This window comes from Helicoverpa armigera, chromosome 26 (genome assembly GCF_030705265.1).
Source record: "Helicoverpa armigera isolate CAAS_96S chromosome 26, ASM3070526v1, whole genome shotgun sequence".
NCBI classification, from domain to species: Eukaryota; Metazoa; Arthropoda; class Insecta; order Lepidoptera; family Noctuidae; genus Helicoverpa; species Helicoverpa armigera.
In genome coordinates, this window is record NC_087145.1 from 5,135,385 (window position 1) to 5,158,615 (window position 23,231).

General features: G+C 34.9%; 2 protein-coding genes across 23 annotated transcripts in view; one reads left to right on the forward strand and one right to left on the reverse strand.

The window, feature by feature from the left end:
• LOC110375042 (filamin-A) overlaps window positions 1-23,231 on the forward strand; it is a 307,158-nt gene that overhangs the window by 2,574 nt on the left and 281,353 nt on the right. The gene's annotated exons all lie outside the window — the stretch shown is intronic.
• The window catches only part of Cadps (Calcium-dependent secretion activator), a 52,073-nt gene continuing 46,985 nt past the window's right edge, over window positions 18,144-23,231 (reverse strand). For all 22 annotated transcript variants that reach the window (XM_064041755.1, XM_064041744.1, XM_064041751.1 and 19 more), the window contains one exon: window positions 18,144-20,591. In XM_064041755.1, the coding sequence (XP_063897825.1) occupies window positions 20,520-20,591 (72 nt within the window). In that variant the 3' untranslated portion in view covers window positions 18,144-20,519. The remainder of the gene's footprint in view (window positions 20,592-23,231) is intronic.

The following is a 23,231-nucleotide window of genomic DNA, read 5'->3' on the forward strand; positions in this document are numbered from 1 at the left end:
ATTTGTGCTGCAATGGCCTTTAACATACTCCGTTAGTTTATAAATTCTTCCTTAATATTCTAGTTTAGCCATTTGTTCTAATAGGTATACTCTTCCCCGATCAGCTTGGAAACTTGTCTAGCTGCTCATATGCAAGTGAAGATTTTATGGTAACTGTACAAACATGTGCTGATTACCTTCATCTATATCATTAGGTAGGTTAGAGGTATAATGCAGATTTTAAGAATCTTTTCAAGCTATAGTTTTCGTTACACCTTTTAACAAACCGCGGGACGAATTCACAATTCGCTTCACGTGGGTAGTCTCATAAATGTTTGTTTATGTAAAGATTTTGGCGCCATTCCATGTAACGTTTCGTTTTTCACGTTTATTTGGATTTTGCTGCGTAATTTGTGATTATGCAAAATTCTGTGCACCGAAATGAATGTAAAGTTTATTTTTGGTGTACAATCTTATTAAAGTTTTGAAAATAGTCCATCACATCATATTTCTTGTGACGTGGATGACCTTTATTGGACAAAGAGTTTGTTTCATCTGCCAGTACTCATGCTGCAGTCACCAGCGTGACCGCTAAATCTAGTGACATTGTTTTCGCATCTGATTAATGCAAGTCACGTCGTCAATGTTTAGTTTCACAGTTATTAATACATTGTCTAATCCAATACCATCTTCTCGATGTTAAAATTCATTCCAAACATCTTCTTCAGATGCTTATAAATTCACGCAAACATTCAACTCGCCAAGCCCTATATTTCTGGCATTCTTAAAACTCCACCAAAAAGTTCCATATATTAATATAAAAGAAACAAGCTAACCAAGCATTCACAGTATATTTATTCTCCATTCGTTTATAGGTTAAAAGCGAGCGAGCGGCCGGTGAATCAGAACAAGAGTATGGCAACACTAAAAAGTCAATTTTCTAAATTTAAACCGGCCCAATTAAACATGGCGCTTAGAAATACGACACCTGTTTATCTTCAATTAAATATTGGGTAAAAACAGGATAAAGGAAAACTGTTTGCTGCTGTACTTCTAAGATGTAACAATTATTTTTAGAACTATGAGGACAGTGTTGCTTATAACGTTGATATGTCGTAACATACGAGAATAAATCTGGAACTGTTATACACCTAATTGTCTGGATTGATTCTATATTTTTCCAGTCACGTAATTTTTTTTTCTCAAATTGTTTAGCGCGAAACAGACACTTTTGTAAGAACACATTTAAACTAGGTAGCAATGAACGCATAGATAGACACTACTACGAAATAATCGTCGCTTTTACGGTATCAGGAAACTCTTTACGATCCGAAAATTCCCCCAAATACATTACTAACAAAATTAAACACTTCCCAAAAGCTGTGTGGTATCCATTCATAAGAAATCTAATGAAGTGCTAATAGAGGAAGAAATTAAAGACAAAGGCCTTTTGTAAGCATACAAACACGCTCCACCAACGACGTGGACAGACGACCTTATAAAGGTCGTCGGAAGACGCTGGATGCAGGTCGCTTCCAACAGGTATCTGTGGAGATCTAAGGGGGAGGCCTATGTTCAGCAGTGGACGTCCTATGGCTGAGATGATGATGATGATGATGATGAAACACGCTCCTACAAGTCAGATTATAAAAACCATGGTTTGCGAAGAAAAAATAATCCTAAAAAATATGAAATTATTGATGTGGTAGGTACACAGGACAGCCATTTCCTCAAACTCAGTGTTCGGTTAATTCGTAAGATTACGGTTAAGCAAATGTCGGTCAAACGGTCATTACTTTGGTCGGTACATAAACGTTCGGAACGACTTAACACCGTGGATAAAATGGCTTCTTTTACTTTAGTTACGTTTTACTTAATATCAAAGTTCGTGTTAATTTTACAGTGGGACTTGATTCTGTTGGGAAATTAGTTTGATTGTCATGATTAGGTACAAAATATTTAGTACAATGCTTGCATTTTTAGAGGTAGTGTGAACATGACTTCAAAGGAAGGGATAAAAGTGTGTGTGGATCTATTTAGAACCCTCCATCCAAATTTAATATGAACCTTACTCCCCAAATCCCTAAGTCTAAGGTCCTTTGGAATAAATAAGAATAACAGCAGTAGTTTTGGTTTCACTTGATACAAAACCTAGTTATTCTACATCAATAACAACCGTACCTAAATTCATTTGGTAGGTAAATAACTAAAATGGAAAATTCTAGAACTGTAGCACCAATAGATCACGAACGAGTAAGGAAAATTGATTAGAAAAGTAACCATCTTGGGAATTGTCGCCTTGACCAGGTGGCTACCAGTTTTACCATGTTTTTATTCAACGTTAGATTTCACTGATCTACACGATCTAAGTAATCAAAATACAGATACATTGATCAATTGAAAAACCTTTAAAAAACCAAAGAAGGCAAATAATAGAGATGATTCAGAGAGAACATAAAACGATAATTGAAATATGCAAACTCAGGAAACAGAAGATATTTAAAAACATATCTAAAGACAGATCTACAAAAGATGTATCTAAATGTTAACATATCATTCGGTATTCTTAGTAAACAGGATGAAAGCTTTCCTACATCATAAACTATCATATATTTTGAATTGATCAAAGATTTTACACAAGCAACAACGTACAAGCGTGTTGCTTTATCTTCCTTTACCTTAAATGTAGTTCCTGATCGAGTGTAGCTTCGATACTTTCATGCAAATGCAACTGTTACGCATGACTAACATATTAGGTTGTTTATTTATTCACAATTTCTTCGTGTTATAGAATAATAACATACATTTCTGCTGATCTTTGTACTGATGTATCATAATCGTTGCCTTGATCATCAATTATTTTTTATTCATTATGCTAAAAGTAGCTTAATCAGTGCCAACCATCGATTGGGTAATTGCGTTCATAAAAGAGCGTCGAATAACTTTCTCTGCTTCTGACAAATATGCAGTTCTTTCGTTATCATTATTTTCACTTATTGCCGTCCACTGAGCTCAAGTCTCCTCAAAGAGGGCTAACTATCATGACCTTGGGTAGTCCGTATTCATCCACTTTCTTCAAATCATAAAATCTTCATCAACGGTTCTTATTCCAGACTTCATATACAGAATTCTCAAGTGAAAGCATGTTAATATCTGGAATGGCTTGCGAGTCGTTCGCTCCTCATATATTTCGATCATATCTCTCGGTGTATACTTATATTTGTATGTTGAGTGGGTGTAATGCACGGACGTACCGACCACATTGGATTCACAAAGATTTTATGCGAAATCGTTGATACCTTGCACGCGTGAATTTATATTTAACGGCAGGAATTTTGAGGGAAATCGAGCCGAACACGAATTTGGATCTTTGAAAAATTATAGAAATAGTACAGTAGCTACTCAAACCTATGTAATTTATGAATAAAAAATTTTTTTTGGAAATTATATTTGCTGAAAATTGTGCAAAACAACAAGGCAGATTTGACCTTTATCTACCTACAAAAGTTTATTGAAACGTTAATTTTAGACATGAGAAAGTTATGGCTAAAATTACGAGTGTAAGAGAGACGCTTACGGCTAAGAATTTATTGTCATTATTGCTATTACTGGCGTCTCTTAATTGTTATAGCGCCTATTACAATTTCGACTTCATCTAACATTTAAATACTGCCTGCAGCATTAATATATTTCCAACCATAAATTATGCCTTGGTGCTAGAAAGAAATGAGTTCATTAATTCGGGTATACATTCAGAATATTGAATGTAGAAAAGCTACAAAAATGGCAAATAGATTTTCCATAAGTGAGATGAAATCATCATCAGCTCATATCATAGGCCTCTTCCGAGCACACCAAAAAGAACTTTAATTGGCCAACTGAGAGTTCAGACTAGGGACGTGTAACAGTAACACAACTGCTCTTCAATCTCCCGAAATATTGAATGAAAGCTATTAATTACTCGCGTATTTTGTTTTTGATCAACACAACTTCAAGTAGAAGATTCTTTACTAGTATTATTACAACAGCGATAAAATCTTGATTTAGAACCTGTTCAGCACTTATTATTTATTATTACTCAGCTAAGGGTATATTAAATTTGAGACAAGCCATATGTCCGATACGCTAAGAATGACCGTGTTTGACTAAGCCAGACCTATCATAAATTAGCTGTAAAATATTAGTGCAGTGCCACATACAGAACCAGTTGGCAACCCTAAAGTATTTCCTCTGACGTTTTACGACAGTTCATCATTAATTAGTGGTTATGATTTATTAGATTTTGAACAAATTGATTTGAAATGCAAAATGGGGGAGTAATTAATGACAAAATAGTAGCCGTAAAATCTTACGTTTGTTTGTACAAAATTGTGATTGCAAATTCAGAATGGCATAAGTTTCACCCAGTAAATAATTTTCAACTTCTAAATAATTTTCATCGTAATTATCATCCTCCTGCCCTCATCCCAATTTTATTTGAGGTCTGCGCATCATGTTTTCTTCCATACTTTTATCTGCCGTCATCTCATTAGTTACATTATTTCTAGCCATGTCGACTTTCGACACAATCCATCGCATCGTTTCTTTGGTCGTCTCCTTCTAGCAAGTCAAGTACCGACTACCTGACTTCAAGACTGCCTCTCCCAAATTTTACTTAATTTAGTATAGTTGAACAAAATATGCCTTTAGAAGCAGGAAGCGAGTCCACCAGTATCATTTACCACGACATTTACAAGGGAGCACTTAAAAGCTTTCAAATATGTGACGTAATTAAAACCTGCGGCGTTTTGAGAGGAGGAACGCGTGGCATTTCCCTCGCTCCGACTGACCATCTGGGATATTTCTTTGTGAGAGCAATTTTATACTGCAACTGGTTTAGCAATTTTTTTTTATTTATAAAAAAGGAGGTTTTATGTTCGAAACCTATGTATTTTTCTCTATCTTTTGTGAACTGGGTTTGTTCAATATTTTTAAATTCCTCAGCAAAATAAATGTGTTTAGGTTATAATTATTATGTCATACAGTCTAATGTTCTACATTGTTCGACATATAAGAGGAAATGTTCCTTTCTTATCTTAAATCTTCAATTGTTTTAACTTATAGGGCACTAAAACAAAAAACATGAAACGGCCAATGTTAGCACCATTTCGGCGTACATCGACAGTTTTCTAAATACTTTGACAGGCGTTTCGTACACAATTGGGGCAATAGACATGTAAATATCCCCGATGCAAGCTGTCTGTCAGTTGTTACTCTATTTCGTCGGCAGATTGTTTTTCTAACTAAAAGAAAAGTTATGTATTTTACACTTGTCTGTGAGAGTCCAAGATTTACGGTACAATTAAAATTGGACCGAATACTGCAGCAGAATCTTCTAACGAGCTCTTAACGCAAAATATAGAACTGTTGACATTTCACACGAAAACTGAAGCAATAATCTAAATCAAAACTACTGCCGGAATGGTATTCAGTAATTGATAATACACTTCGCACCTGAGACTTTGGCACTAAACCCTCGCGAGCTAAATTAAGACGCATACCACGATATAGTCTAATTAGAAGTCCAGTACGCGGATACCCATCTATTCCGTAGCCTTTGGCCGAGAAAGTAATGTTAGGAGCACCTGTCATCGCTGCATTCCTGAACACAAACTCTAGATTTTATGCTCCTATCTAAATTAGATACAATGTTTCCTTTTCATCTTTAACAACTAAAACCTCTTCAAGATATTACCTAATCAAATAATTTACATTCCAAAAGTTGCACGTACGATTCCAGGAATTATTACCATGGATTGATTTTATAAGTGATTTGTTCGTGTAGCTCGTTACCCGTCATCGGGTTGCATTTTCGCGTGCGGCAACACTGAGCGCACCTGCAGCGATGCGCGGGCGCACGCAGATTCGATTGGCTAATTTTAGCCGCACGAAGCAGTTATGTCACAGCAGACAATGCTTCAGCACTTCATCTACTTGGGTTAAAATATATCACGGCTTTGTTGAGACTACCTTGTGGTTGCAGTTTGAATTTTTCAGTGTGATCATTATTGAAATAATAATTGTTCTTGGATCATGCTCTTATGACAGTTAACTTGTCACTCGTGATATACGTAGGTATCGCTTACATGTCAAGGATAGTTCAGATTGTGTTATGATACACAAAACAATTGATTTGATGATCTTTTGCGATCTTTTCAGATTCTTTCTCCAATCATGCACGAACTATCCGGGTCGCTGCAGCGGAATAAATGACTTGCTTCAATATAATTAGACATGCGTAGCTGGTACAGAAAGAGCAAAGACAAATGAATGGATTTTATCATATAAACCTATCGGTTGGCAGACGCCAGATGAGATCCCAGTCATAGTAAATGGGCACTAACTTCTTATTAAGGACGCCACGCGCCATCAATCCTTGTCTCGAGCCGAGCCACTCGCATTTTGGTCCGAAACTCTCCTGACACTTACATATATCACCGTCTCTTACGTAATATCGCGCCAACTATTTTTGGAAACACATAATTCGCTTATTTTCATTCTGGCAAAGTTAATTTTAAGCGTTTGATATTTGATCCGAACATTTTGTCAGGAAACTGTGGCTGTTAGGCGTTTTTGGGTCACAGTTAAACAGTAATATCAATGTCGCATAGCGAAAACCCATTACGCTGTTTAATACTTACTGGAAAGGAACCTCATAGTGTCACCTTAGTCCTATTTACATTATCAAGCAAATCAATGTCATAACACCTATCTGATTTCATAGTAAAATCCATTCAATTGCACTGCACACTTGAAGGTTGCACTTTTAACACTAGTTACTGTCCACAATACATTTCTCAAGCACTTGGGCAATCTTCAAACTGTTTACTTTGTCCACGAAAAACATAATCGAAGTACGTTTTTTCCGTGTGACTTAAACTATGAAGAACGAGAACAAAACTGAATATTAGCTGTGGTATTACGTGTGCATATCTGTGTGGCGCCATCCGACACCAGTTTCATTGTACTTAGACCACACAATGATTATAGAATGTAGGTAGTTCCGTTTGGACAAAGATGACGGTGAATCATCGGATATTGTAGAGATAGTATTAGGCTGTGGCTTTAGAAATTACGAAGCCAAAACTTGTAGCGGTAATTTGGTAGTTTTGGAAAAGGTAAAAAAAAATCCGATTGACAGTCGCAGCACCAGCAACTTCTTATTTCGGCAGCAATTTCATTATTTTGTGAGCATACAAGGTTGCGCAAGTGCTTACAACGATTATTTGCTTTCTTCTTTTTGCAATGCTTCCAAACTTGGATCATTTCGGCAAAAAATTGGCAGCATGACTTTCAGCTTTGAACAAAAATTCTCAGTGTGATTTATACGGATGCTTCGGATGAATCTTGTTTTTCCAAGCCGCTATTAAAATATCATTCCGAGAATCTATTAAAAGTGCTCCCGAATTTTTAACAAACAATAACATTAAACATATAAAAGGCATATAAAACAAAGGTTTGTTTATCCGCTGTCAAACTGCAGCAACTTATTTTTAAAATCGTAAATGTCAAGACGCAGCGGCGGCTTCCGCAAGTGGGTCATATAAGCATATCTTGAGTTCTTAAAGATGTGTGATGTGATGAGCAAAGAATGAATGTTAAGATTTAAAAGAAAGCCCTACAGTCGTCTGCGGGATTGTTCGAAAGAGTTACCGCGGCCCTGGTACTTAAAAGGCCTACGACGGAACACGACGGTTTTTAGTCAGTAAGAGTCTGACACTCCCTCACCGCTGCTAACCCACAGCGGGAGGGGTCATTTGATGATTTTTGACGTCGTTAAAAAAAAGCGTGTCGTTCATTCTCTGACGGGCATATAGGTTTCAATTTTTTGGTTATCAAAGAATTGGCTTCCAATAAAAAGAGTATTACAGTGTAACAATGTTCCGACAAAATTAACCGCTAAGTATGTAGAACAGGATAAAGCACTTTGAAGCTAATTTATCCTTAAATCAAATGGCTTTCTTTCTATGGTCTTCATCAAGTGACGTCCTCAAATTCGTGGTGCAGAAATGACACGTTCGTTCGACGAAGGTGCTTTCAATGACTCTTTTGTTTTTAACGAGGTCGTTCTAGCTAAGGGCCGCCGTACACGGACTGCTCGAGCAGTTAGCGGCTGAGTGAAATACACGGACCGCTCGAGCGGTCGGCGTCGACTGCTTGAGCTGTCGGTTGTTGACTGCTCGAGCTACGACCCAACTGCTCGAGCAGTCAAATGAGAAAACAGACGCCGCGAGGCCGCAAAGGGCGGGGGGGAGAGGGAAGTCGGAGAGCTGTCGACTGCTCTAGCGCAGTCAACGGCTCGAGCAGTCGGTGTATGCCTCGCAACCGCTCGCGAGCGGTCGACGGCACGATGGAATTTCATCATGCAGTTGACGGCTTGAAGCGGTCGCGACTGCTCGAGCAGTCGTGTGTACGGCAGCGAATGAATGACTATAGTTCACTGCGCGGTCGCGGCTTTAAGCAGTCGGTCTCAACTGCTTGAAGCAGTCCGTGTACGGCGGCTCTAAGACGACCGCACATTTCAGTATAACATTTTCCGTAAACAATATTGTTGACTCTACTTGCTTTTTCAATGAACCCTACCTTGGGCAACTTGCCTTATTATCTTGCATGTTTGTTGGAGTTTGGTTTCCGAAATGATGAGACAACTACAATTTTTGGCATTGTCTTCGCTGGCCATGACTTTCTCAGGCTTAAACTTCACAAACGCCCAAATAATTTCATCAAGTGCGTCACCCATGTTTTCTTGAATAACGTAATTATGTTTTTTTTACATAAGACAGTTTCTTTTCTGGGTTACTAGAATTTCTGAGTACTTATCTGTCAGCGCTAATATGATAAGTTCCATATGGGTTAAAAAATGTATTTGCGAAAACTTGGCAGGGTGGTCGATGAAAATGTAGTAAGGACATTGTTCGAAGGTGACACAGCGAAGATGGCAACCAGAGCCGACATTGGCTGATGTTATCATTTTGCTCTATTTTGATATTCGGGCTTGTAACTATGCTGATTTCGGACTAACAGATCTATTCTGCAGTTTAAATAACATATACCTTTTTTTGCAGCACAACCATATCGGTTTAACTTATCAAGTATTGGCAGTTTCGGATGTTTTATAGCAATCAGGTACAACTGGTTAAATTTTGAGTGTATGTCTTGATTTACAGATAATTTTACTGAAGTCATTTCGATTGATCTACTGTTTTTTTATATACCTAAGTGTACCTACATAATGAATGCTATTTTCAAGTGATGATAGTGTCAATGTTTAAATAACGATAAGTAATTATGCTGTCTGCAATATCATTATTGATTTACCAGTCATGGTTATAGAGAACCTCACTAACTTTACCGTCATGAATCGCGTGAACATAAGTGCAAACAAACGCTATTTCACGAGGGAAAGTTAAAGCAATTAAAACCAATAACAAAAACACCTTAAATTCCTTCATCGACATACAAACTACAGTGTAATAAACGCTTCCAATAAATTAATTATCGATTGCTATAAATCGTGTCATAGACGTTTGGTCACGTAGTGCCTAGGATACCTTTTGTGATCATATTTTTCATTGAAACATGAACTCAGGTGATTCATTGAGAAATAGTGTTGAAATGTGAATCATTTTAAAAACAATATATTGTCCAATAGATACTAGACTAGTTGCACGTGTATGTAATTTTATAGAATTTAAAAAAATATATCATCATCATCATCATCATCAGCCTATCGTAGTCCACTGCTGGACATAGGCCTCTCCAAGTGCACGCCACTGAGTAAAAATATATAATACCCGACATATTAATTCAAAAACATAATTGTAATATGAAATATAATTCAAAGTATCAAAACAGTAAACAGGAAACGAATTGACAAATCAACAAAAACCAACTAATTCAGTTGTTCAATATAGATAAGTAAAAAAGTCCACGCGAACTTAACCATGCGAGCAATTTTCACTATAGTGCTCAATCATTTGTGACGAAACTGTAAAGACACCAGAAAAATGGTCAATACTTCGGTAGATTTATGCTCATTTAATAAGACGGATGGTATAATGATGCAAAATTTAATTTCAATGAGGAAATCTTAAGACAATTTGTCATCTGCATTAGTTTGGCTGTATTTCAGCTGATTTACAATTTCGTAAACAGGAAAATAAATCAAATTGAATTTGTTATTATAGTTTAAAAGCAAGATGACGAACAAAGACGGATTATCAATTTTAAATTCAAACTTGCTCTGATAGAGTCGGTTACATAAAGTATGAGTCTTTGCTCAGTTAGGTCCATTTAAAAACCAGCTAGCCACAATCTATTGGGCTGTAATGCTGAACTGGACCTATTTCGCACAAACTTGTATTGTTTTATACCTATCTTGTATTCCCTATTGTTGTTAAATGTTCCTTTCTTTCAAACTTTTGACCCAGACATAATTTTTCAATTCCTTGGAAATAAGATCCCTTGAATAGGTACGCGTAAGTAAACAATTCTATAACTACATAATTAGATGTAGGAACGTAATACTCCCTACGACACTATCACAATATTTATAGAGTGTAAGGCAAACAGTATTGATTATAATGAATGTTTGCAGACCTAATTCAATCACAGTTACCAATGGAGCCAATTGTGCGTCTTAGGCACGAATTGACACGATCATTAACTTTCTGAATAACTTGGCGTGACCTAAAAACGTTAGTTTAAACTTTCGGATCTAAAGTCTGATAAATCGACGATGTTAGACTTTTTGGAGTTGATCATTAGACTTATTAAGAGAGTCTGCCAACTCTAAACTGATTCAGATGAGTTGTCAAATAGACATCCCTAATGATTTCTGCCAAAGGTTCACACGGGTAAATAATCAATTTTTCAACATTGTTTTTGGAACTAGTGCGGAACGGTTTGTTTAAAGCATCTATTTCGTACTGTGAAAATATTGGTCTACAATCGAAACCAGATGAATCGTTTCTAGTGCTTATTGAATCTTTGTTTACCTTCTTCTCTATTTTTAGAAATCACCTGGAATTCTTTGCGTTATTTCTTGGAAAACTGAGCTTATTGATCTTATACGTTTAAATATTATCATTTCTCCTTCTTTCTGCGTTCACGTTTTCAACTTCCCTTGTACTTTTATACCTCTTTTAATATAAATAGGGTGTATCGGAGGGCACGATAAACTTTAGATCCCGGGTGTCATTTGAACATTTTTGGCAGTCGTTACGAGTAATCAGAAGCCAGAAAGTCTGACAACCAGTCTTAGCAAGGGGTATTGGACAGTCCGGGTAACTGGGTTGAGGAAGTCAGATAGGCAGTCGCTACTTGTAGAACACTGGTACTCAGCTGCCTCCACCGTAGTTGGGTAAAGACTAGGCAGATGACGAATAAAAATAGGCCCTTTATTTCGAGTTCTATATTATTCAACACTTTCTCGAGCCCATAAGGTTTAATAAACTGAACTGAAGTATTTGTACGGGACGTTGTTACAAATACTTGAAAGTTGACGTCATTCTGACCTTATTGTTATTACTTTTGGCTCGCGTATTCAGCCGCAAGATTTACACGTGACAATTTATGAGTAAGTTTCTTTTGGTCATCAGTAAAATGCATTCCTTATCCTTGAAGAATTTCTTCTTCAATTCGGTGCAATTTTGTAAACTTATGTCTCATGTCTACTTATAGAAAAACAAACTTTTAAACAGTCGTATACTTTCTGATTCTCATCATCAATCATAATTAATCTTATGAGTGGAAACGAAACTCTTAATGATCTTGGCAAAGCATTTAACGGTTTTAATTTTTTGTAATTTCTTTACAAGCATAACACATCTTGGCGTAATTTGATTGATCATCTCCACTAAGTATTATTTCCTCAATCAAATTATGACTATCAATATTTTTATTATAATGAAACTGATCTCAATTCTCGATTGTATCAAAATGATTCTCGATAATCGTCTCGTGAATTTTGCAATCGCTACATTGCAATATCAACAATACCTTTTGTCTCTCTTCCTGTTTAAATTTGTATTTCAAACAGTATTGTAGCCGAATTATTATTACTGGTTACTTAAGAACTGAACCCACCCAAAACAAAAATGTGAAAGGCTGCCAAGTTCGATAATATGGAAATCCTTCGCCTATAAAAGAAGTGAGATCTGAATAAGTACCAAGTTCCATACACATACCTCAGTTAAAAATAGTTACTTTTTAACGATGTTACTTGGCAAGTTTTCATACACCTTATTATAAACCTACTAAACGCAATGAATCAAGTATTTAATTTTCTATTAAAACTTGCCAAGTAACATTATTAAAAAGTAACTATTTTTAACTGAGGTATGTGTATGGAACTTGGTACTTATTCAGATCTCACTTCTTTTATAGGCGAAGGATTTCCATATTATCGAACTTGGCAGCCTTTCACATTTTTGTTTTGGGTGGGATTTCATTTATTTTTGTAAGGTTGTTTATTTTATTTTTTTTATGATTAAGTTAGTTGAGGAAATGTCTCATTTATACTATCTTTCAGATTTTTGAATATGCACCATGCTTCTTACAAAGAAATGAACTAGATTAACTAAATGAACTAGATTTACCAACTGACTGACATGACATGTTATCATATGTTATGTTCGTGGATCAAAGTTACACATTCGTTATTTTCGAAAGTGACTCACACTTGGCCGTTTTCAGATTTTTACTTTGACTAAATACAAACCTTTGTAAGGAATTTCAGATCGGTACGACCATTCGAAGATATATTATATAAATATAGATAAATTTAGTTCGTTTTAGTTCCTTAGGGGTATAAATTTACACTGGGTATTTTACACCTTCATTATTTTGAAACCGACTCACACTTGGCCATTTTCAGATTTTTCCCTTTACCTTGACATAAAGACCTACCTCCATGCCAAATTTCAAGTCAATACGACCATTGGAAGTGGTCTAGGTTTTTGATGAGTGAGTCAGTGAATCAGTCAGTCAGTGAGTGTATAGTAAAAATAGCGATTTTCTGACGTCAATATCTCAAGACCTACAATAGGTATATTAATGAAATTTTGTATTTTAGATAAGTGAGGGGGTCTCAACAGATACTAGAAATTTGAAAAGTGTAAATAAAATAGATTTTGAGTTATAGGGGGGTCGAATTTGGCCCGAAATGGTTCGTGTAATATACCCACGGCCGGTGTGTCGCTTTTTTTGCTCGAACTTGGCGGACACACTGCCGTGTGTCTAGATTAAAATCATTTTTGTCGCAATTGGTTCTAGGAATTAGCTGTCCACAGCGTTCTATGAACTCCAGTTACTTGAAATTGAGAGTTCAAGATGTCAGTCTTGGAAATTGATTTTAAACTGCGAGACTTTCCTTTAAGTTATAGATAGTTCAACTCAGATTTGCGCGCGGCCCTATGTGTGCGTCGGCTTGTAAATATACAACTTTCATTCGTGTGACAGTGACGTCGTCCGAGGATGACGTGTTCTTATCGCTTTTTGTTATGGGTACAGTTGTTTACGAAAATGTCTAGTTCTTCACGGAGAAAATGTTTAAGGAGTCGGGTAGCGTTTCAAAAAATGAAACATTCAAAGCTTTTTATTATAACATTTTACAGTTTTTTATTATTTTCTCATACGTCTTTTCAAATTGACATTGACAGTGTCTAAGAAATAAATGACGTGAAATATCTAAGATGAATTAAATACTCCTTACATATTTTCTAGCTCGGGGTACGCGGACAATAAATAAAAGTGTGGACTAAGAATGTAAAAAAAAACGTAATCGTGTATAATAATGTAAACAAAATGTGTGGGGAATTTAAAAAAATTATATTGCTTCGCATAATGTCGACCAAAATAAGACGGAAATAATGAAACTCATAAATGAACGTTTAAATCAAATTGATTAAGGGATGTGGGGTAACACTTGTCGACATGTACAAAAGAATAAAGAAGAATACCTACTATAGACATTTTGACATGGAGTCAGAATTTATAATTCACCTTGGAAAGTAGCGAATCCAAAAATTCATCATTTGATTTTTCAAGTAGCGATTCAGAATCGTTATAAAAAGATTAACACTAAATTACGTTATAACTATTTTTCTTAAACACCTGTATACAACCCCGAAATAACTGTATTTGTACCTGACTGTACCTCTTGTCACGCACACAAAGTCACTGTATATGTACAAGGATTACCCACACAAAAGGCCGCGCGCACGACTGAGTTGAACTTACTTGGCTGATCTGGGCGAACGAATGGATTTGTTTTCCTTTAAACATAATTTTTTTATTGTGGACATCTAGTCTCCTAACAGTCATGGGCCGTTAGTGGTGTCTTAGGCACCTATAGCAGCACAGCAGCACTGTTTGAAATGGAAACGTGGCTCTTCTTCAATATCATCAGATGACCCGTGCTACTATAGGTGCAGCTCGCTCGAGTGCCAGACTTTTACTGACTAACCCAACTACCTAAGCAGGTACCACAATTCCGAGGAAATTCTCGAAACGGGAACTGCATATATTCAAGGAATACCCACTGGGTGACAACTGCTTTTAATGATTACGTAAAACTAGCAGTGGCTAACGAAATTAGGTTACGATGGGGGACGTATGTAGGTTAAGAATTTGTCGCCTCACGTAATAATGGGTTACATATTCAAAGAAAAATATCGAACCAATGTTTCGGGCTGTTGTAGACTTTTGAAAGAAACTAAATTGTATAAATATTTTTAGAAAAAAAACACCGAAAACGAGCGGCGAGCGTAAATGACAAAAAATCGGAATCTTCTCAAAAAATACAGGTAGATGCAGGAATTTAATAGGCAATATTTTTATTTTTGTTGTGTCGCTTCTGTACCTATCTTAATTAGCGTATTATCTGTTAAGTAAAATAGACAAGGCTGGTAGGCACAGTGAATAGGCACCCATTTTGAAGCCAGCTTATTAAATGCTGAAGCCACATTTAACAAAATCTTAACAATATTATTTAGTGACTAATATACCTGCTTTAAGTAAATACTTTTTGCGACAGTCTTCTCTGAAGCCCGATAAAGTAATAAAATTCAAGGGCAATAACGCACGCCGATGTCAATGAACCGCATTTGGTAAATCGGAGGTAGTCTGATAAGTTTCTGGGCATTACAAATTGAGTAAAAATATTTTGTTTTTATTTTCATGTAAAAACGAAGCATTTCAGTATTTCTTATTTAGTTTGAAACATCAGTAGGCAGGTAGGTAGTTGGTGAGTTATGTGTAAATGTTACTCGGATGAAGTGTCAGCAACTTATAATTATGAACAATTTTTCACATGTTTGTATTTAAAAAAATACAAAACTACTGACAATAAACTGTGTTGAGAATTTTAAATACTTTTAATATTACAAGTTTATTTGTTATTCATTACCATCCAAAATTAATATTCTAATATGTTATCATCCTAAGTAAATCAAATTTTCTTTTAAAAATACTTCATGAATATTTCTTAAAATGCTAAATAAAAGTTGTCCAATTCCAATAGTTAATTTGAAGTTAATTTCAAAAAGTAAACTAAGTAATTAGTAAGTGACCATTGTAAATAAAAGATGGGAGTTTAACTTTAACCATAATGTCTGCATCTTATCACTGTGTAATCCCGGGAATGCAGTTATCCTTAATGGTTACGGTTATCAGTTAAATAGCTGCAGTTAAATAGTTAGACATTGTCTATTATCTGTTGCTGTGCACTCTGTGGCATCATGGTTGGTATTCTGTCTTAATATACGTGTTTTTAATCTATTAAAGACTATGCAGTTTGGTCGAAAGACTTTAGCCTACCCTATGGGAAATATCTTGAGAAAAAGAATGGTGTTTAAATGTAGAATTGAATTGGCAATAAAATTGTATTGTTTTAATATTATTATTTTAATGGTCTTCCTGAGTCTTGTTTATTTTAATTTTGTTTTCATGGTAACATCATAATCATCAGTCTATCGCAGTCCACTGCTGGGCATAGGCCTCTCCAAGTGCACGCCACTGAGATCGATTTTCGGCTTCACATGGTAACATGGTTCATAGATATATGGGGGCTTGTCATTGTCAATAAGTTAGTATCTAAATATCTTTATTAATTAGTCTGTAAGTGTTACTTGTATAAACAAATAGTTCCCTGTATAAAAAACAGATGATGACTGAATGACCGATTCCTTAATTTGATTTACTTTCTAGTTACCTATATACTTTCTTATATATACTTTCTTATTGGTATTATTAGCTTTTTAAATGTAAGTAATGATGTTCTTTACCTACTCATTTAAATCCTTTACAAAAAAAGCCCTTATAAATGATGTAAACTATATTCCAGATTGACATTAGTAGTATATTTAGCAATAATTTCTAAATACCTACATCCATTAATTTTCTGTTTAAAAATTGGAAATCTAACAAAACAAAACAATCTATACAGTCAAATGAGAATAAAATTAGACATTTTGAAAATAGAATGTACTTGAAAAAATGTATTTTTAAAAATATTTTGTGACACAACCAGGGTATTTAGGCTAAGGTAAAACTAATAATTATTTTCAGTTACCTGACCATCACCTACTAACACATTTTACTATTGACTCGTATACTTTGCCAATCATTTTGTCTATTTTAAGATACACATTACGCGCGCACATATTTCACTCAAATTCAACTATTCGCGGGAATCCATCGCGAAAGGTTCCCCGACCCCGCCCTGCGTAATAACATCGGAATGCACAGATGATCCAACCACAAAGGTCTTATTTTCACTTTTTTCTTTTTTTAAATAAAACACTACGGCATTTCCGGGAATAAAGTGTTAGTACGCCCAAATACTAATGCTAAACCATCTACGCTTCGTTATTCTAACTACAAAGCAAAAATAATATAAGGTTTATGTCAAAAACTTACAGTTTCCTAACAATCACTACATAAAAATAAATATTTTTGTTAAAAAATTACACACACGTTCACTGCGATCACAACTTCACTTCGAAATGTCAAACTTTTTATGTTTCAGTGTTGCTACTTTGTGTTTGTATTTCGCCCGATTTTGTTATCCAGAAATACGATTCAACACTTTATTAACTTTTCTTTATTCAAATGGCAATATTTTTGCCACAATAGATTAATGAAAGTCTCACTGACTTTAAAAGTCACAAGAACACTGTTATTCCGCGTAGCACTATAGGATGATACGATGTTGCCACAACAATAAATATAATCTCCCCATGCAACACGGCTCTCGGAATTCTCTGCCAGCTGAGAGGTTCACGTTACCTTTTCTAATTATTATTAGCGGAGCCTAAAAATAGGTCAAATATTTAAAAATCCCTGTTGGCACGCATTGCCGCTGAGACCGGTCGTAATCGCATTCGCGAAGTGTGGTGTTGAATCAATGTTTATGTGAATCGAAATAACTAACTGAAATAAATTATGTTTTATTATAAATAATAATTAAAGAATAAGCTACTGTTAATAATATATTTATCGGTATGTACTCCATGTTAGAACAACATAATATTAACAATCCATAAAACTTCAATATCTGAGTCTGATCAAACAATAAAAACTTTTTATTTGACAGTGTTGCATGTTCCAGTTTTGAGATGTTACTGCATTATAGCCAGAGTTCCATTTGTTGTTGAACGAACCAGGACAAAGAGATAAAATCTCGATATTTTATTACAGATTATAAGAATAACTTGATATTTATAGATGTAGCACCTCGTGTTTATTAGTTACTTCACACCGACACCGGCCGGCATATTTTTACGACCCCACGGCCCGTTCCGGGTTTTATTTGCGATGAAAGAACTATTTCAATTACCTAATTTAATGTGTAGCATGGAGTAAGGTTTTTTCTCCATAATTTATTTGTAGGCTGGTTTTAAGTACTTAGATTGATTAAGATGAGTTAATGTAGGTACCTCAATTTGTCTTGTTTATGCCTAGGGATTTTTTTTAAAGGTGACTTTTTATATATATTTTTGTTATATTGTTCAACTTATCATGATCAGACAGACGCGTAGACACTGAGGAGGCCTTCAACATATTATTCAGTGTAAGGCGAAAATTTCCAAATGTTGTTATTTAAAGGAATAAAAGAACAAAGGAACAGTAAACATTTTTATTGTAAATATTTTTTATTGTTATCCCCTTACACACGCGATGCACTCAATGGCGTTTCGAAGCTTTTAAAAACTCGCAATTACCTTTTTATGAAGCTATTATCGGCTGTTTAAATGTAGTCTGAAATAGGCACGTCAATTAGTGATTTAGGAAAGGCATTGCGAGTTTCCAACATGGCGAAATAATACAAGCAGTATACTACGCAGTTACATCTTCAGTCGGCTCTTATAATGCACTTAGACACTACAAAACTGACGTTTTCATTCTATTGAGCTCGTTACCCAACTTAACACATAATAAAGAAATGAAGGTCCAAAGAAAGTAATGCCAAGTATACAAACTTTTTCATCTAATTAGTATTTAAGGATTTTTGAAATAGGTAAGTATTAAGAAGTAAGGAAATACACAAGGCGAAGATAACAAACCATACTAGGTATAGCCTTTTCCATTAAATACATAATTCAGGAATGTTTGAAACTTCATAATAAATATAACTTTAAAATAAATGTAACATTAGTTATTATATCATTTTGATTATTATTCCTTACATTCAATTATATGAGCACTACTTTCATTACATGATTACTGTGCCGATACAGTCCTATTTAAGTGGTTTATATAATTTCGTGTTATGATAAAATATTGGGAATAACTACAATCATCTCTTTACCAAGTCGTACGGTGCTGGACTTTAACATTCATAGTCAATATTTCAATATTCAGCGATTTATTTATCATTCTCTAATATACATTCAGTAACTCATCGAGACTACTTCTGATTTAAGATACGCACTTTGTATTTTATTCTTATTTTTATAAATTTTGGAAGCTTCCAAGCTTGATTTTAAAATCAGTAAACTAATCAGACAAGGAAAAATCAAGTCTACCTAAATAAAGTAAGACATTATTCTATTTCCAAGCCGTTCCGAACAAGACATTAGTAAGGCGAATCAGCATAGCGACTAACCGCTATATTTTTAATCATTAAACTTTCATCTAAGAACTTTAAATTTTCTCCTAGTTCAAAAATTTGTAAGGTGTTTAGCGTAGAAGAATATTATTTTGTTAACAAATATAACTATTAATAGTATTTTTTATAAATAGTTATGTATTATTATTTTGACGACTAATCAAGGTAAAGTGTCGCTAGATTGTCATTAGAATCTAGAGAGCTTTAAAATATAGAGAATTATACTATAGCGAAAAGTGGCTAACATGTAAATTTAAAGATGCATTCTTATAAAAATCAATTTTACCCAAAAAGCGGGGGACATTTTTTATTACTGGCAATATTTATTTTCGAAAAATAATTAAGCTGTATGGCGCCTATTTTGTATTTTTATAAAAATGCATTGTAGAGTTTATAAAGAGATCAAACCGATGATTTAAAAAGTGGATTTAGTTAGAAAAATACTGTTTTTTAAGGTAGGTATAGAAAGAGTTGCCTTGAAAACTTTGCTCTGCTTTAATATTAACGTGCTTGTCACTCTTTAGTTCAATGAAATGTGTATAACATATTGATATATTTTGCAGGAAACAATGTATTTATATTCGAAGATAGTAACAATTTCTAAAAGATATAGAAAACGTAACTTTGATAAATTGAGAAAGGATTCCTTACTTTCACTCACTCACTACCCTCCCCCCATTCTTTTTATATTTTTAATTACATATAATTTTGTAAATAATTACAATACATCGCGTTAAATATAACAGAATATAACCTTTGCCAAAGCGATATGTTTCCTTATTGTAGCATTTTGTGTATGTATGCGTTTGTAATAATATAATATTTATTATATATTTTTCTTCGAATCGTGTTTATCAAATACTACTCTTAATTTACACACATACGTAATACATTTTTATTTGCTTCCAATAAACGAATAATATTCCCCTAACTGTACACCAAGCCTTTTATAAAACAAAACCTAATCCTCGTTTACACTATAATCACACTAAGCTATGCATAAACTGGCCACTTATGATTAAATCCTAGCGCGTAAGACGCCATCTTGATGATCTATATTATTCAAAATGGCAAACATTCTATTTAACGAATGCAAACGATTGTTTTAATCATCATCACAGAATAGTTGAGTGTTTTTGTTAATGCATCAATACGAAAAATGATATGGATTCAATGTTTTATGAGTATTTTGCTGTTAACAATATTTCATTTTTGTTATTGTCGTCAGTAACGAGTACAATTCAGGCATCTGTTAATACCATTGGAGAATAATAATTAATTAATGTTTTGAATGAGTTTTATTCTATATTGATGTATTAACAAAAAAATCGTCTGTTTTCTCTTCTCACTTTGTATAGAGGCAAAGAAATTTTATGAGATATTTATTGTTTTAAAACCATGAAGAAGCGCCTCCGAGCTTCGTTGATAATTCCCCAATGCCGCGACCAAAGATGTTGCCAACCTGTAAAATAAAAAGCTTGTAGTTTATGCAGGTTGTATACTGTCAACACTCCACCTTTTTAAATGTATAATTGGCATAAATGTGAAATTAAAAGATTTTTGCCCTAGAGAATTCAGGTGATACCAGCGTTCAAACCTGTAAAACCCACATAGTTTATACCCTTATAATATCTAAATTATGAATTGTAGTTCTACTTGTATTTAAAGTAAATGTGTATGTTATAGATTGAAATCAACCAATCTAAATAAATACGTTCAAATCGGTCCCACGCCGTCCTAGGTGATAGTGTGAGTCAAATCCAACCTTTGCAATAGCTGAAGTATAAAGGTCACCATAGCGCTGAGACAGCTCAATATCAATCAATTCTACTGTTACCTGGAGCCGAGCCAATGTACCTGGTGTTACAGTCATCTTCGTACATTTTCTTAGAATAGTAAAATCAATGTAGCTAAGTACTGTATGGTCGACCTATATTGGTGAGCCTGATGTTCACCTATGCAATATTTTTTTTATAAACGAAAGTTGACTTGCTAACATAAAGCTTTCAAATATGCGTACAGCTACCGAATATGTACCTACTTATTTATTTATATTTTCTATGAAGACCTAGATTCGGTTTAGGATTAGGAAAAGCTTGAAAATTATGTCTTATTATGAAATATCAGTCACTCATTATGGAAAGCAAACTTTGTCAGAAAGCTAAATAATGCTCGCTGTAAATCGGAAGGCGCAACGAAAACTAATTAACTAGGAAATGTTGTATTTTGAGAGTTTCTGTGTCTGCATATTTATAGATACAACATGCTCAAACATAGTTTACTATTGTTTAGATAAATATCAAATACTAAAGTAATATGACCACAACCATCGTATTAAAAAACTACAAACATTATTTTATCAATTTCTTTAGTAATGGCGTTGGATGACATTATACAAAATATTGAAGACTTAACAACATTAGAATGTCATGATTTTAACGAACTGGAAGAATGTAGGAATTACTGCAAAAACAATAACCACGAAAACGATTTTAAACTACTTACTTTAAACATTAGAAGTTATCAAAGAAATTTCGATGACTTTGCCGTTACGCTGCAACGACTGGACGTGAACTTTGACGTCATTATCTTAACCGAGTGTTGGCTACACGAAGGATCGATAATCGATAACCTTCCTGGTTACAGTGTTTTCCGAACGAATGAACAACAAAACAAAAACGGCGGAATCGTAATCTACGTGAAAAACAAATACGAAGTATCCATAACCAGCACAAACCTATTGGACACTGATAGTCTCCTCCTAGTTCTAAACAACAAAATTGCACTAATGGGACTATACCGCTCACCCTCTTTTTCTAATTTATCTGATTTCATCGCTTCCATAGACACTCTCCTAAAGACAATGAACAAATACGACACAATTATTATCTCCGGTGACACAAATATCGACATATGCAGCACCACAAACAATAAACACCACGATTACTTGTGCTTAATGGCTTCACACTCCCTGCTTCCTGTCATAACCAAGCCAACCAGAGGCAAATCATGTATCGACCACATATTCATTAAGAGCAAGCCAAAACCTAGAGGTATTATATGTAAAAGCTCCATCACAGACCACGACATAGCAATGGCCTGTTTACCAAACTTTGATGCATCGAGGAGAAAAACAAACGCCTGGAAATACAAAATCAACGAAGACGACGTTGTCCTAGAGCTAGCCAACAAGGATTGGTCAGACGTCTTAACCCAATCGTGCCCGAGCACGGCGGCAACTTTGTTCACAACAACCCTCGTAGGCCTAATCGAAAAACACACCCGTAAAACCAAAATACCTCGTAGCAAATTTAATATTCAGCCGTGGATCACGCCAGGGCTCATGAGATGCATACGACACCGGGATAGACTCCACCTATCTCTGAGGGCAGATCCAAAAAATACCAGCAAAAAACTAATATATACACGGTACAGAAATTTTTGCAATAATCTCCTACGCAAACTAAGAATTGAACATGATAGTCAACAGCTACAAGAAAACAATAAAAATCCGAGAATGCTTTGGAAAGTCCTAAAATCAATATATGACCCTACCTCCACACAGAGGAATAATGGATCTGACACAATATCAAATTGTCCAGATCCAAATGATTGTCTAAATAAATACAACGCCTATTTTACCACAGTGGGAAAGAACCTTGCCGACACCATACTCACTAGAATATCCGAAACGCAGACGTCCCTGACAAATAAATACACACCACACAAATATACACCTTCCTCTTTTTTTATCAACCCTACTGACGAAACAGAAGTAGCCCTCTTCATTAACCAACTGAAAAACGACAGCAGTCCTGGACCAGACAAAATTGGCGTTAGGCTCTTAAAAAGTATTCAAAAATTCATAACTGTACCTCTTACCTACATCATTAATCTTAGTATAGAAACAGGAGTATTCCCGGAACAATGGAAAGTCGCTGCAATAAGTCCTATACACAAAGGGGGACCAACGGATAAACCAGAAAACTACCGTCCCATTGCACTTCTCAGTATATTATCAAAAATTCTTGAAAAGGTAGTAAACTCTCGGCTAGTTGATTTTCTTGAAAAAAACAACATAATATCAGAAAGACAATTCGGC